General features: G+C 41.4%; 1 protein-coding gene across 18 annotated transcripts in view; it reads right to left on the bottom strand.

Moving 5' to 3' along the window:
• Positions 1-469: 469 nt before the first annotated feature.
• Positions 470-13,197, bottom strand: part of INIP (INTS3 and NABP interacting protein) — a 65,281-nt gene continuing 52,553 nt past the window's right edge. For 13 of the 18 annotated variants that reach the window (XM_074016803.1, XM_074016807.1, XM_065530201.2 and 10 more), the window contains 3 exons: positions 11,597-11,699; positions 5,762-5,852; positions 3,453-4,169 (listed from right to left, as the gene is read on the bottom strand). In XM_074016803.1, the coding sequence (XP_073872904.1) occupies positions 4,074-4,169; positions 5,762-5,852; positions 11,597-11,699 (290 nt within the window). In that variant the 3' untranslated portion in view covers positions 3,453-4,073. Of the gene's footprint in view, positions 4,170-5,761; positions 5,853-11,596; positions 11,700-13,197 lie in introns of all 18 variants that reach the window. The other 5 variants (XM_074016804.1, XM_074016805.1, XM_074016806.1 and 2 more) reach the window with 3 other exon arrangements.

Here is a 13,197-nt window from a genome sequence, read left to right as displayed (position 1 = left end):
AAAAAAAAAGCCTGTGGCTGAGGATGGTGGCACACACCTATAGTCACAGCTACTTGGGAGGCTGAGGTGGGAGGATCACTTGAGCCCAGTGTCCAGGCTGGGCAACACAGTGAGACCCCATCTCTTTAAAAAAGAACAGTGGGTATCAACTGTGTAGAAGTCACCATGGATATAGAGGTGAATAAGAAAAGCGCTCAGCAAATACTTGTTGCATTTAATGCTGTTTAAATGGGACTTGTGCTCGCTGATGGGATTCTAGAGAGGGATTCGACTGCACTAATGAATTGATACTCTCTCGTTATCTTCTATTCTCCATGTAACCATATTTGCCAAATCCCTTGCCTCAAGAGGCTTTAACCACATATAAAGGCTGAGCTTCTATTGCCGAAACCAAGCAAATAACTGAGACAACTTAATGAGACAGCTTATAGATTGTTCAGGAAAACAAATATGCCTTTGAAATCACTAAGACATTTCAGTTTTTATTCCAGGGTCATACAAAGCACTGACATCTGCATTATTTAGAAGCGGCTTTCAAAACTTTTTTTGCCATAACTCACAGTAAAAAAAATATACATTTTATATTGCAACTCAAGTCATATAACTTCTTTCATTCCTTCAACATATTGAACACCTACTATATGCCAAATACATTTTATGTGGAATACAGTAGTGAACGAAGTAGAAGAGGAAGAAAGGAATGGAGGAAGAGAAGGAAATAAACAAAAATTCTTGCCCTCTAAGACTTTAAATACTAGTGGAACAGACAGCAGACGAAATAAGTAAGCCAGGTGCAGTGGCTCACACCTGTAATCTCAGCACTTTAGGAGGCCAAGGTGGGAGGATCGAGAGGACTGCTTGAGGCCAAGAGTTCAAGACCAGCCTGGGCAACATAGCAAGACACTGTCTCTATAAAAATTAAAAAAAAAAAAATTAGCTGGGCATGGTGGCATGTGCCTGTAGTCCCAGCTACTTAGTAGGCTAAGGATGGAGGATTGCTTGAGCCCAGGGATTCAAGGAGTCTTGCAGTGAGCTATGATTATACCACTACACTCCAGCCTGGACAACCAGAGCAAGACCGTCTCCTAAAAAACGAACAAAATACAAAGTAAAATATACACATACATGAACACGCAGAAACAGAATATTCATGAGGCAAAACCACCTATTTCTACATGCAGTACACTCAGATGTTTCTGATTTTTTCAGAAAAAATGCTGGACACAGCCTGTTAAACCATTAAGTTGGCTTCTCAACTCAGTAATGGGGTGAGGCTTGCACTTTGAAAACTACTGGTCTAGGCAATTTCTGACGCAGGCAGAACACGTGCTGGTCTTATCCTACAGAGGGAGGAGCATGCAAAGATATTAACTGAGTTCCTCAAATTCACCCAGAATCTGAGGGAAGCAATGCTGAACTCAACCAGAGGGCTGCCCAGGCCACTGCTGCCCTTTCCCTCACCCTCTGCGGTGCCTGCTCTTCTCTTCTCATTCTGAAACCTTGCTCTGCACATGGAGTAGCTCTTCCTTCCCTTGTCAGGTAAAATCACATGAATACTTTTAAGCCTAGCGAGACCGCGCTACGTTCCAGGATGCCTCTCTCAGGCCACTACTGCATTCTGGCTCGCTTGATGGATTGATTTAGAGACAGGGCCTCACTCTGTTGCCAAGGCTGAAGTGCAGTTGTGTGATCTAGGCCCACTGCAGCCTCAACCTCCCAGGCTCAAGCGATCCTCCCACCTCAGCCTCCCGAGTGGCTGGGACTCTACGCATGCACCTAGCCAATCTTTTTTTTTTTTTTAATTTTAGTAGAGACAGGGGTCTCGCTATGTTGCCCAGGCTGTGGCTTGCTTTATGACTATTGGTGTACCAGAATAGGATCCTCTGCACAGTGACCTCCTAAAAGAGCAGGTGCCAGTCACCTTTGTGTCCCCCAAAGCACAGTGCTCTATCTGCTTTCTCCGTAGGTATTAATAAATACATAGGAAATTGAATTGAGTTTGTGACTCAAAGCAGAGGGGTGGAGAGAAGTGCTTCCTAGCCAGGACTACAGGATTTAGGCCACATCTATTTAAAAGGCTAACAGACTAGAAAGGATACCACTGGTAAAAAGATCTCTTTACCTGAGCTACATAAGTCATACCTTAGGTAGAGGCTTCAATAGTATAGAAAATATACTAATGTGTTATCTCCCTAGAGACAGATTTAGAACCATGTCAGTTGTGTTGTAGATCACAGAGAACAGAAACCTAGTGAAATTAACCGGAGACAATGAGGGCTACCATAAGGAGGCCCAAGGAGTAGTTGGATGGACCTGAGGAAGGACAGGAGCCAGAGGCCCCCTGAGGAACTCTGTGCCACAGAAGTAAGGCTGTCCTCGTTGCAATGGTAACCATTACAATGGGGACAGTTGCCACCTCATCAAAATGAAGGAAATCAGTTCAAATTCTCAAAAAAAACCTACATGGCACAGCCAATTCTAGAATTGTCCATCCTTGCTTCACTTGGTTTGAGTAGGATGGGGCTGTGTGTTTGAAAATATCTAAGGAAGAAGGCAGGGAACAAACTCTCTGAAAAGAAAGTAGAACTTTCACTAAATATTTACCCAAACTGGAATTTTCAGTTTTACCCTACCACCAGAGAGGATGGAACTCAAGGCCAAGATGAGGTCAGTTACAAAAAGTGATATAAAATACTCTATCTGTGATACAGTGTAAAATATCATTTCAATCCTATTAAAAGTTAAAAAAAATGTAGATTTTAGCTAAATGACCTCTAAGTTTTAGGGATCTACAAACCCATGAGTATATAAATATATCATGAAAATTTGTACAAGATATTTCATAGAATTCTCTATCTCATGGTTTTCAGACTTTATTTTGAATCAGATTCTAATTCTGTAGGACTAGGGTAGGGTAGTGGGACTGCATAAACAACCACCCTAGATACTGCTAAAGATGGGTCATGTTGAGAGACTTTCTTAACATAACCCCTTCCTACTTAAAGTAATTAAAAAGGAGCTTGAGTTCCATAATAAGTTTTTCTTCTTTTTTTCTTTGAGACAAAGTCTCACTGTCACCCAGGCTGCAGTACAGTGACGCCATTTCAGCTCACTGCAACCCCTGCCTCCCAGGTTCAAGAGATTCTCCTGCCTTAGCCTCCCGAGTAGCTGGGATTACAGGTGTGCGCCACCACACCTGGCTAATGCTTTATATTTTTAGTAGAGACAGGGTTTCACCATATCGGCCAGGCTGGTCTCAAACTCCTGACCTCAAGTGATCTGCCCGCCTCGGCCTCCCAAAGTGCTGGGATTATAGGCGTGAGCCACCGCACCCAGTCAATAAGTTTTCAGTTGGAACAAAAATGGAAAATAGAACCACACAAACTCATCACCTGTGTGGTAACACTAAATAAGAGGATGTACAAATTAAAAAACCACCACATTTCCTATTCTTTTTAATTGCATTTAGTCACAACATTTATAAGAGCATATGTTTATAAAAGATGGTTAAGACTGGTTAGTAATTTATTCTTGGGGTTTGTTTTAAAGTGAAAAAGGTGGAAGTAGTTATGAGTCCAGAAAGAATATTTCAGGATGATACATGTTGACTATAAACTCAAAAGGTATACTGATAGCAATCCTATAAACAGCAAATATGGATGTAATTGATTTAAGCCTATTGGTTCATTTTTTAAAAGCACCCTTGTTTCTTTAAAGTACTATAAATGATTCTTGAAAATCTACTGTGGACATGATATATTCAGTCAAACTTGCTAGGAGTTGGGGAATGATTTTGTGACCATCCAACTCAGAGTCTGATTGAGAATTAAACAGCATTACAAAAAAGTTGCAGTCACGGTACATAATCAATTCCTTGGATAATATAGCTTCCACAGCTCTCACCATCCTGGTTACTCTTCTTTCTGCTTTCAGTTACACATTCCTTTCTTTCAGACAAACAAAAAATATCAAAGTTCACCAAATTTCTGAAAGTCACAGTTCATCTAGCACTGAATGATAGTAGCTTTGGCATTTGATATTACAAAGTCACTTTTCCATCGCAAATATTTTCTTCATTCTGGGTCAAGGCGAGGTAAAACAGGAAGAATAAGGTTCCCAAATGCAGAGTCTTGAGTGATGAAGTATCCAGATGAATGTGCATGAGCATGCTGGGAAAGATAAAAAAAAAAAAAAAAAAAGGCAATTAAGCTATGAAACAGAGTCATTATTCAACCAAGTCGAACTTCAACCAAGGCATTAAAATTACTTATTCTTTCTGAATGCTTGAGACCAAATTTATTTGTTTATTCATTTATTTTTCCTTGTTATGGCTGAGACGGAATTTATTTTAAAATCAGTCTGCTGCTGCTGGTTGTGTTTAAATAGACAGGAAGTGGACAGTAATACAGAATCTGGGTTAACAAGTTACACCAAGTACTCATTTCTCATCCTCTCTATCTACTAGCTGTGATCGTCCTCAGTCAATAAATGACTCAAAGACATGAATTGTTTTGTTCCTTCCAGTGAGGAAAAGGAGGATCAAAGATCCCAAAGTACTCTGATCTTGGTCAACAAACCAGGAACTTGAGAAAGAAGGGCAGTAGTGGGAAGGAGAGGGGGAAAAAGGCAGTGAGATTACTGGTGATTAAAATACCAACATTTGGTAGAGAATGTTGAAATGTAAGTAACAGAAAACCACCAGTAACTTCCCTCTGTCATTAAAAAAAAAAAAAAAAAAAGGACTGTTTTTAGGTCATGTAAAGTGAATGGAGGGCTGGGCAATGGTGGCTCATACCTGTAATCCCAACACTTCGGGTGGTTGAGATGGGAGGATCACTTGAGGCCAGGAGTTTAAGACCAGCCTGGGCAACACAGTGAGACCCCATCTCTACAAAAAATTTAAAAATTAGCTAGGCATAGTGGCATGTGCCTGTAGTCCCAGCTACTTAGGAGGCTGAGGCAAGAAGATTACTTGAACCCAGGAGTTTGAGGTTACAGTGAGCTATGATGGCACTACTGCACTCCAGCCTGTGTGACAGAGTGTGAGACCCCGTCTCTAAAAAATAGATAAATAAAATAAAATAAAGTGAGACGGTCTTCATAATGTTCCTTCCAATTCTGGGATTCTAAGGTTTAAAAATACAAGTGATTAAATTATGCCTATGAAAAAAAAATGTCTTGTCCAAAGTCTCTGGAAATCTTAAATTATTCAAGATAAGACTGTAACACTGAAACTATTTATTACTCTGAAGAATATTTTTTTAACTGATGAAGCATCACATTCCTAGTCCTATAGTAAGAGTTAGCTTTGAAACATTTCCTGCACAACAGTTGTGCTGAGCATTAAAAAAAAAAAAAAAAAATCCAGGCAACAATAATAAACTAATACAACTATCAAAGGATATAACGACATGATAGATTTGAAAAAAAATGCATGTACTATTTAACTAGCCAGTTCAATTTTTAAGATCATTCCTGTCCATCCAAACATCTTTAAACTTTTTTGTGCACAAGCAATCCCTTGACATGTACACGCACAGAATCAATCATGACCGAGTCAACACCATAAAAGAGACTTTCATTACTGCTGCACTGGTCCTTCAAATCCATTGGGCATGACTGAACATCAGCAAACCACTGCAATTATGTGTGGAACATTTTTATTGATATTGCTCCACTGAAATATAAAATAACTACGTGCTGGCTTCTGAGACCCAGGAAACCTCCACTGAGGCAAGAATGTCAGTTACACTTCGCTCACCTGCAAAGCTGCCTTCTGTTGGGCTGCGATATGCTGCTGCTCAGCGTGATCCCGGAAGTCCTTATTAAGAGAGGGTCTCGAGAGTGCAATGCTAAAATGGGAATCTTGGTTACTCGGCTGCTTAAGGCAGAAACATCCTTACTTTTTTTTGGATGGTAGTAAATTATCTTCTTTTTTTTAAATTGAGGTATCCTTGACAAAAACTGCATATACTTCCAGTGTACAATGTGATGTTTTAGTATTTGTATTTGTCGTGAAATGGTTAAATCAAGCTAATTAACATATCCAGCACCTCACATACTTACCATTTTTGGTTGTGGAACATTTAAGATTTATTCTCTCAGCAATTTTCAAGTATTATTAACTACAGTCACTATGCTATACAATAAATCTCTTAAAGACATGTCCTTACTTCTGAATCACAGCTTTTCATTATATATTCTTTATAGGGGTGAAAAAGACCTCCAAGAATAAGTCTTTTTTCCTTCTCTCACTATCTTCATGAATTTATATAAAGAAAGTCTATGTTATTTATTGAGATTTTAAATGATCTTTTTTTTTAAAATTTATCTTTTTTTTTTTTTTTGGAGAGAGGGCAGTGGTGTGGTCTCAGCTCACTGCAGCCTCTGCCTCCTGGGTTTAAGCTCTTCTCATGTCTCAGCCTCCTGAGTAGCTGGGACTACAGGCATGCACCACCACACCCAGCTATATTTGATTTTTGTATTTTTAGTAGAGACGGGGTTTCACCGTCATGTTGGCCAGGCTGGTCTCAAACTCCTGACCTCCAGTGATCTGCCTATCTGCCTGCCTCAGCCTCCCAAAATGCTGGGATTACAGGCATGAGCCATCATGCCCAGCCTAAAATTTATAACTTATGGTCTCCTACTCTCAAACAGATTTGAGATACCATGATCTATCATGATCTCTATTAACATTATTTTAAAAAACAGTTAAATCACATGATTCAGTCAATGGTAAAACCATACCCTTTTGTTTGTATAATAGTTAAACTTGTTCGTGACCAGCCTGGCCAACATGGTGAAACCCTGTCTCTGCTAAAAATACAAAAATTAGCCAGGCGTGGTGGCGCATGCCTGTAGTTCCAGCTACTCGGGAGGCTGAGGCAGGAGAATCACTTGAACCCGGGAGATGGAGGTTGCAGTGAGTCAAAATTGTGCCACTGCGTCCAGACTGGGTGACAGAGCAAGACTCTGTCTCAAAATAAATAAATAAATTAATAATAATTAAACTTAAATTATCATAACCATGTTCCACATAGGTAGAACTATTATGAATAAATAATCAAACTTAGAGACACTTACCAGATTCTAGAGCAGCTACTAGATGCATAGCTCTGTACTGAACACTAGGGGTATATGCAGGACAAGGCTCACAGATAATAGCAATCCTGCTGAGGTGTGATGTATATTAATAACAGGAGAATAAATAAGGACACTTAATATATTGGAAGGATAGTGTTCTGGAAAATGTCATAAAATGTAGAACTGGCCGGGTGCGGTGGCTCACGCCTATAATCCCAACACTTTGGGAGGCCGAGGAGGGTGGATCACAAGGTCAGGAGATCGAGACCATCCTGGCTAACATAGTGAAACCCCGTCTCTACTAAAAAATACAAAAAAACATTAGCCGGGCGAGGTGGCGGGCGCCTGTAGTTCCAGCTGCTTGGGAGGCTGAGGCAGGAGAATGGCGTGAACCCGGGAGGCGGAGGTTGCAGTAAGCTGAGATCACAACACTGCACTCCAGCCTGGCCTAGAGCGAGACGCCGTCTCAAAAAAAAAAAAAAAAAAAAAGGAGACCTTATCCTAACAGTAATAGGAGACCTCCAAAGAGTGTTAAGCAGCAGGGGAGTGACATGATCAGAAGGATCACCCTCTTGGCCAGGCGCAGTGGCTCATGCCTGTAATCCTAGGCCTTTGGGAGTCTGAAGTAGAAGGATCATTTGAGCCTAGGAGTTCAAGAACAGCCTGGGCAATAAAGTGAGACCCCATCTCTACCAAAAAAAAAAAAAAAAATTAAATAGGTGTGGTGGCATGTGCCTGCGATTCCAGCTACACGGGAGGCTGAGATGGGAGGATCACTTAAGCCTGGGAGGTCAAGAGATTGTGTCACTGCACTCCAGCCTGGGTGACAGAGTGAGACCCTGTCTCAAAAAAAAGAACTATCACCCTGTAGTTCAGAAAGACCACTGCTGCACTAGTGTGGCAGACAGTGTTGGTCACCGCCTCAGAGCTGTTTATCTCCTTTCCTCCTTGCTGATGGAACCCAAACTTGGTTCAATTATCAGTGGTCACATGCGTCAAGGCAGGCCAGGCTCATGCCCCAGGGGGGTAGACCTTGATTGATGTAAAACAGTGTCATTCCCGTAGCTGGTTTCTGGTTTAGGCAAGAGAAAGGTACATAATCTGGGCAACCAGACTTGATGGGTGTCTACAGGAAGGCTTCTGAGAATGTTTTCCACACTCTTACAAATGGGACACACCATAGCAACCTTTCAGGCTTTTACTTCTACAGGTGGCTCAGTGCGGGCTGATGCCTAAGCCACCGCAGTCATATTCTGGCCCGAGGGAGCCACTGACCCATGGGGTAAAGCCGAAAGGAAAGATGAATGAAGCTGTATCACTAATGAATTAAGCTACTCTGGAACTACCTTATCTTCACACTCCTGGCTAACAGATACCCTAACGTTTATGCCAATTTTGTTATATTTCTGTTACTTCCCAATTAAAGCTTGCTAAATGACACAACTGATGAATGTGTTCAAGAAGCGTAAGACCACAGGAAATCTGAAGCAGTTATAATAATTGAGGCAAGAAATGAGAGTGGCCAGGAATCAGGATAGCATCGGTAGCAATGAAGAAAATGGACAGATGTGAGACACCTTTCAAAGTATAATCACAAGAGAATGGTGAATGCTTGGAGATGAAAGTGAAAGGAATGGTAAACAATTGAAGTTCACATTTCTGCCTTTGTAACTAGTAGATGGCAGCCTGAAGCATTTACTGACACAGGATACACAAGAATATTCAGTAGTTGATTGGAGAGCAGGAAGGGAGAATGAGTTCAGGTTGGGACATACCACATCTGAAATGCCTGTGGACATCAAAGTAGAGACGTCCGGGAGGCAGAGGTGGTGCTTAGAAGAAAGGACGGACTAGAGCTGCAAATGCGTACTAGCACATACGTAACAGCATGTGGGAAAAGATGCCGCTGTCCAGGGAAGCCTGGTCTAGAACAGAATTCGAAGGGCTGTCAGCATTCAAGGGACAAATAAGAGAAATGTCCACAAAAGAAATCAAGACAGTCTCCTCCTACTGTGTTTTATATTCTCAGAGTGAGCAAATGGAAGCCAAGAGAGTTACTTTAAGAAAGAGAGTGGGCCGGGTGCGGCAGCTCAGGCCTGTAATCCCAGAGCTTTGGGAGGCCGAGGTGGGCGGATCGCTTGAGGCCAGGAGTTTGAGACCAGCCTGGCCAACATGGCAACACCCTATCTCTACTAAAAATACAAAAATTAGCTGGGTGTGGTGGCACATGCCTGTAATCCCAGCTACTTGGGAGGCTGAGGCATGAGAATCACTTGAACCCAGGAGGCAGAGGATGCAGTGAGCCAAGGTCGTGCCACTGCATTCCAGTCTGCACAGCAGAGTGAGACCCTGTCAAAAAAAGAAGGAAGGAAGGAAGGAAGGAAGGAAGGGAGGGAGGAAGGAAGGAGAGTGATCAGTGGTGTCAAATAACGCCAAGATGTCTGATAAGAAAAGGACTCTGGTCTGCCAGATTTAGCCCAGGAAGGTTACAAGTGACGTAGGCAAGAACATTTTCTTTGATGGAGAGCCTGGAAGTCACACTGCAGTGGGTTGAGGCATGAATAAGTGAGAAAGTAAAGGTGAGTACAGACAATTGCTTTAAGAGAAAGACGGAAGAGACTTAGGGTGGAGGCTGAAGGGGATAATGGATCTTCTTTTGTTTTTTTAAGACAGAGTCTTACTGTATCATCCAGGCTGGAGTGCAGTGGTACAATCACAGCTCATTGCAGCCCTAACCTCCCAGGCTCAGGTGATCCTCCCACCCCAGCCTCCCAGGTAGCTGGGACTACAGGCACGCACCACCATGCCTAGCTAATTGTTTGTATTTTTTGTAGAGATGGGTCTTGCCACGTTACCCAAGCTGCTGTCGGGCTACTAGGCTCAAGTGATCCGCCCGCCTTAGCCTCCCAAAGTGCTGGGAATGCAGGCGTGGCCACCATGCCTGGCGATAATGGATCTGAGGGAAGATACTAAATATGGCAGAGACTGAATACCTATAATAAAGATCATCAAGCTACCTAAATTTGACCTACTTTGCAGAATGATTAAAAAGTTGGCCACCAGCAGCAATTGCAGTAATAAAAAACCATACAAAACTCTTAAAAAAAAAAAAAAAAAAAAAAAAAAAAGGCTATAAGGGCTAAGTGCAGTGGCTAACACTTGTAATCCCAGCACTTTGGGAGGCCGAGGCAGGAAGATCACTTGAGGCCAGGAGTTTGAGACCAGCCTGGGCAACACAAGACCTCACTTGTCTCTACTAAAAAACAAAAAAATTAGCCAGGTGTGGTAGGGTGCACCTGTAGTGTGAGATACTCAGGGGGGATCACTGAGCCCAGGAGACTAAGGATGTAGTGAGCTATGATTGTGCTACTACACTCCAGTCTAGGTGACAGAGTAAGACCCTGTCTCAAAAAAAAAAAAAAAAAAAAAAAAAAAAAGGCTGAAGGCTATAGGGAAAATTAAATATTCTAGTTAGAATGTTTACAATTTAATCAACTAAATAGTTTAATTGTTAAGTCTGAGTCTGACTAGGAAATGAAGGGAACCAGAATATGTCACCTAAAATATGCTTCTTTGATGTAAAATTATTTTTGAGCTGACAGCAATTAAGCAGCAGCTCAGTTAATAGGGTTGCTTAAAAATAAAAAAAACAGGCAGCAGCAAACTGAGGAAAAGCTCTCTCTCACCCCTCCCCAGTTTCTGCCTAAAGATAGGCTATAACTTCTCCTTTACTGGAGACAACTGTAGACTCTTAGCCTAGGGACAGCAGCAGAGGACTCTGCCCACAAGCCTTACTCCATTTGTTTTCTCCATGTATTTACCTTCTTAGTTTCCCACCCCTGGAAGCCTAAAATCCCTTTCGTTTGTGCCATATTTATTGTTCTTTGTTGAAGATGCTATATAAGTAGAGTTCTGAGCCACGATTTTGAGTTACTTTTCATTAAGGTTTCTCCCTTGCGACGTGTGCTGCATGCAATCATAAATTTGTTTTTCTCTGGTTAATCTGTCTTTTGTTACAGAGGTCCCTCCCAATAAGAACTAAGTTGGGCACAGGTAAAGTTTAGCCTCCCCTATAGAAATGAAACACAATGAATAGATAGCAGTGTTAAAGAAAAAAATCATTGCCAGCCAATTTATTTCGTCCAAGAAATTGTGTGTATCACTGAATATAAAAACCACATTATAGGCCAGGCACAGTGGGTCATGCCTGTAATCCCAGCACTTTGGGAGACCGAGGCGGGTAGATCACCTGAGGTCAGGAGTTCGAGACCAGCCTGACCAACATGGTGAAACCCCATCTCTACTAAAAATACAAAAATTAGCTGGGCATGGTGGCAGGTGCATGTAATCCCAGCTCCTTGGGAGGCTGAGGCAGGAGAATCACTAGAACCCGGGAGGCGGAGGTTGCAGTGAGCCAAGATTGCACCATTGCACTCCAGCCTGGGGGACAAGGTGAGACTCTGTCTCAAAAAACAAAAACAAACAACAAAAAACCACATTATAGTGTCAATACCTAGCTCCAGGATGATTTGTTGAAGACTGGTTCTGCATAAGTAGTTTTCTTTTCTCTTTGTCCAGTTCTGCCAAGATTGCAACTCTATTTTTGTTTTGAAAACCTAAAAAAAAAAAAAAAAAAAAAAAAGAGGGGAATAGGAGAAAGGGGAGAAAGAGAGAAACATAATAAGAAACATTTTAGACCTATTTTTATAAACCTAAGCCATCTAGAACCAAGAAAGCAAAATTCCTATTCTCTAACATGATAATGAATTCACCAGTAAGTACTTTCCCTAAATGGTTACTTCTTCCCTCCTGCCTACTTCCCAGCAACTTTAACAGCATCATTCACGAATACTTAAGCAGAATGTAATATCATATTATATTTAAAGTGTAGCTGAGGACTTTTAAGACTGAGTTCTAAAGAATTTTAATCTACCAAGGTATAAGTTACAGCATTTGCTTTGTAACAAAATCTTTGAGGCCGCAAATGCTGCAGGGGCCTGTGCAGTCTCTATCCTGCAGAGTCAATCTTTGGGAAGGCAGATGTTCGTCGTCCTCTATTCGGAGCCTCTTTATGCATGCCTTTTTCATGGGGGAAAAAACAGTAAACATACTCGGATCAAAATATTTCTTTTTCTCAACTGCTTCCATTCAGATGTAATAGACAATGTTTCAGGGAACGTGTCAAAAAATTTCAACTGACCAGAAAGCAATTCTGAGAAAGAAATGGAGTGTAACTGACAGGATACAAAGAGATATGGCCTGTATCAAATACTTTATACTGGGCTGGATTTTCAGCTTCACACTTACATAAGATATAGGGTAGAGGCTGCCACATTATGGTCCAGGAGCAACACCTAGCTATGTTTTTAAAATCAGAATTAAATACTAACATGTAAACATTTAGAAACTGCACACTAATTTCTCAGATTTCTAGCTTCTCTTGAAGTATATCTCAAGATCTGGCAACAAGTGATGTGCATGCCCCCATGGCAACAATTCACCTGAACTAAGAAATAGTTGTCCCCTTTAGCTGGGCACTCTCCAGCTCATTACAGTCCTTATCACCTTGTTTACATTATCTGTAAGCATTTGAGTTTCTGATCCCTAATTTAGAGAAACAAAAAGATTAAAGGACTGAAAAACAGAACTACAAAAAAAAAAAAAAAAAAGATAAGGACGATGATGGCTCGGGAGACTGGAATCATTAGGCCAGCAGAATGAATATGGGAAGAAACCACATTTTTCAAGCAGAGCAGACCTAGGTACTCCTAAGGGTACCCACATGAGGGATTCTAAGAATTTTATACTGATTATAAAGAGGAAGAATTAGGTGGTAGGATGCAAACTTTTTCCTCTCTTTGGGAGAGGAGCAGAGACTGGCTAGGGATGGTGTAGGCTGTACGAGGAGTATTCATAATCCTTTTGCAGTGTTTTCAGCTAAATCTGTTCTTCAATCAGGCATTAGCATACTGTCTGTGGCCAGGATTCTGGGCAAAATATATCTCTGGCACGTTCATTTCTATCATCTCCCATTTTCCCCTCTCTGCCCACTCATGCTATGTCATCAAACTCTAGTAATAGCAGACTCCCTCTATTTGGATAAGATAATTCATT

This window comes from Macaca fascicularis, chromosome 15 (assembly GCF_037993035.2).
Source record: "Macaca fascicularis isolate 582-1 chromosome 15, T2T-MFA8v1.1".
Classification (NCBI taxonomy): Eukaryota; Metazoa; Chordata; class Mammalia; order Primates; family Cercopithecidae; genus Macaca; species Macaca fascicularis.
Note: the sequence above shows the minus strand (reverse complement) of the source record. Positions and strands in the feature narration are given on the sequence as shown.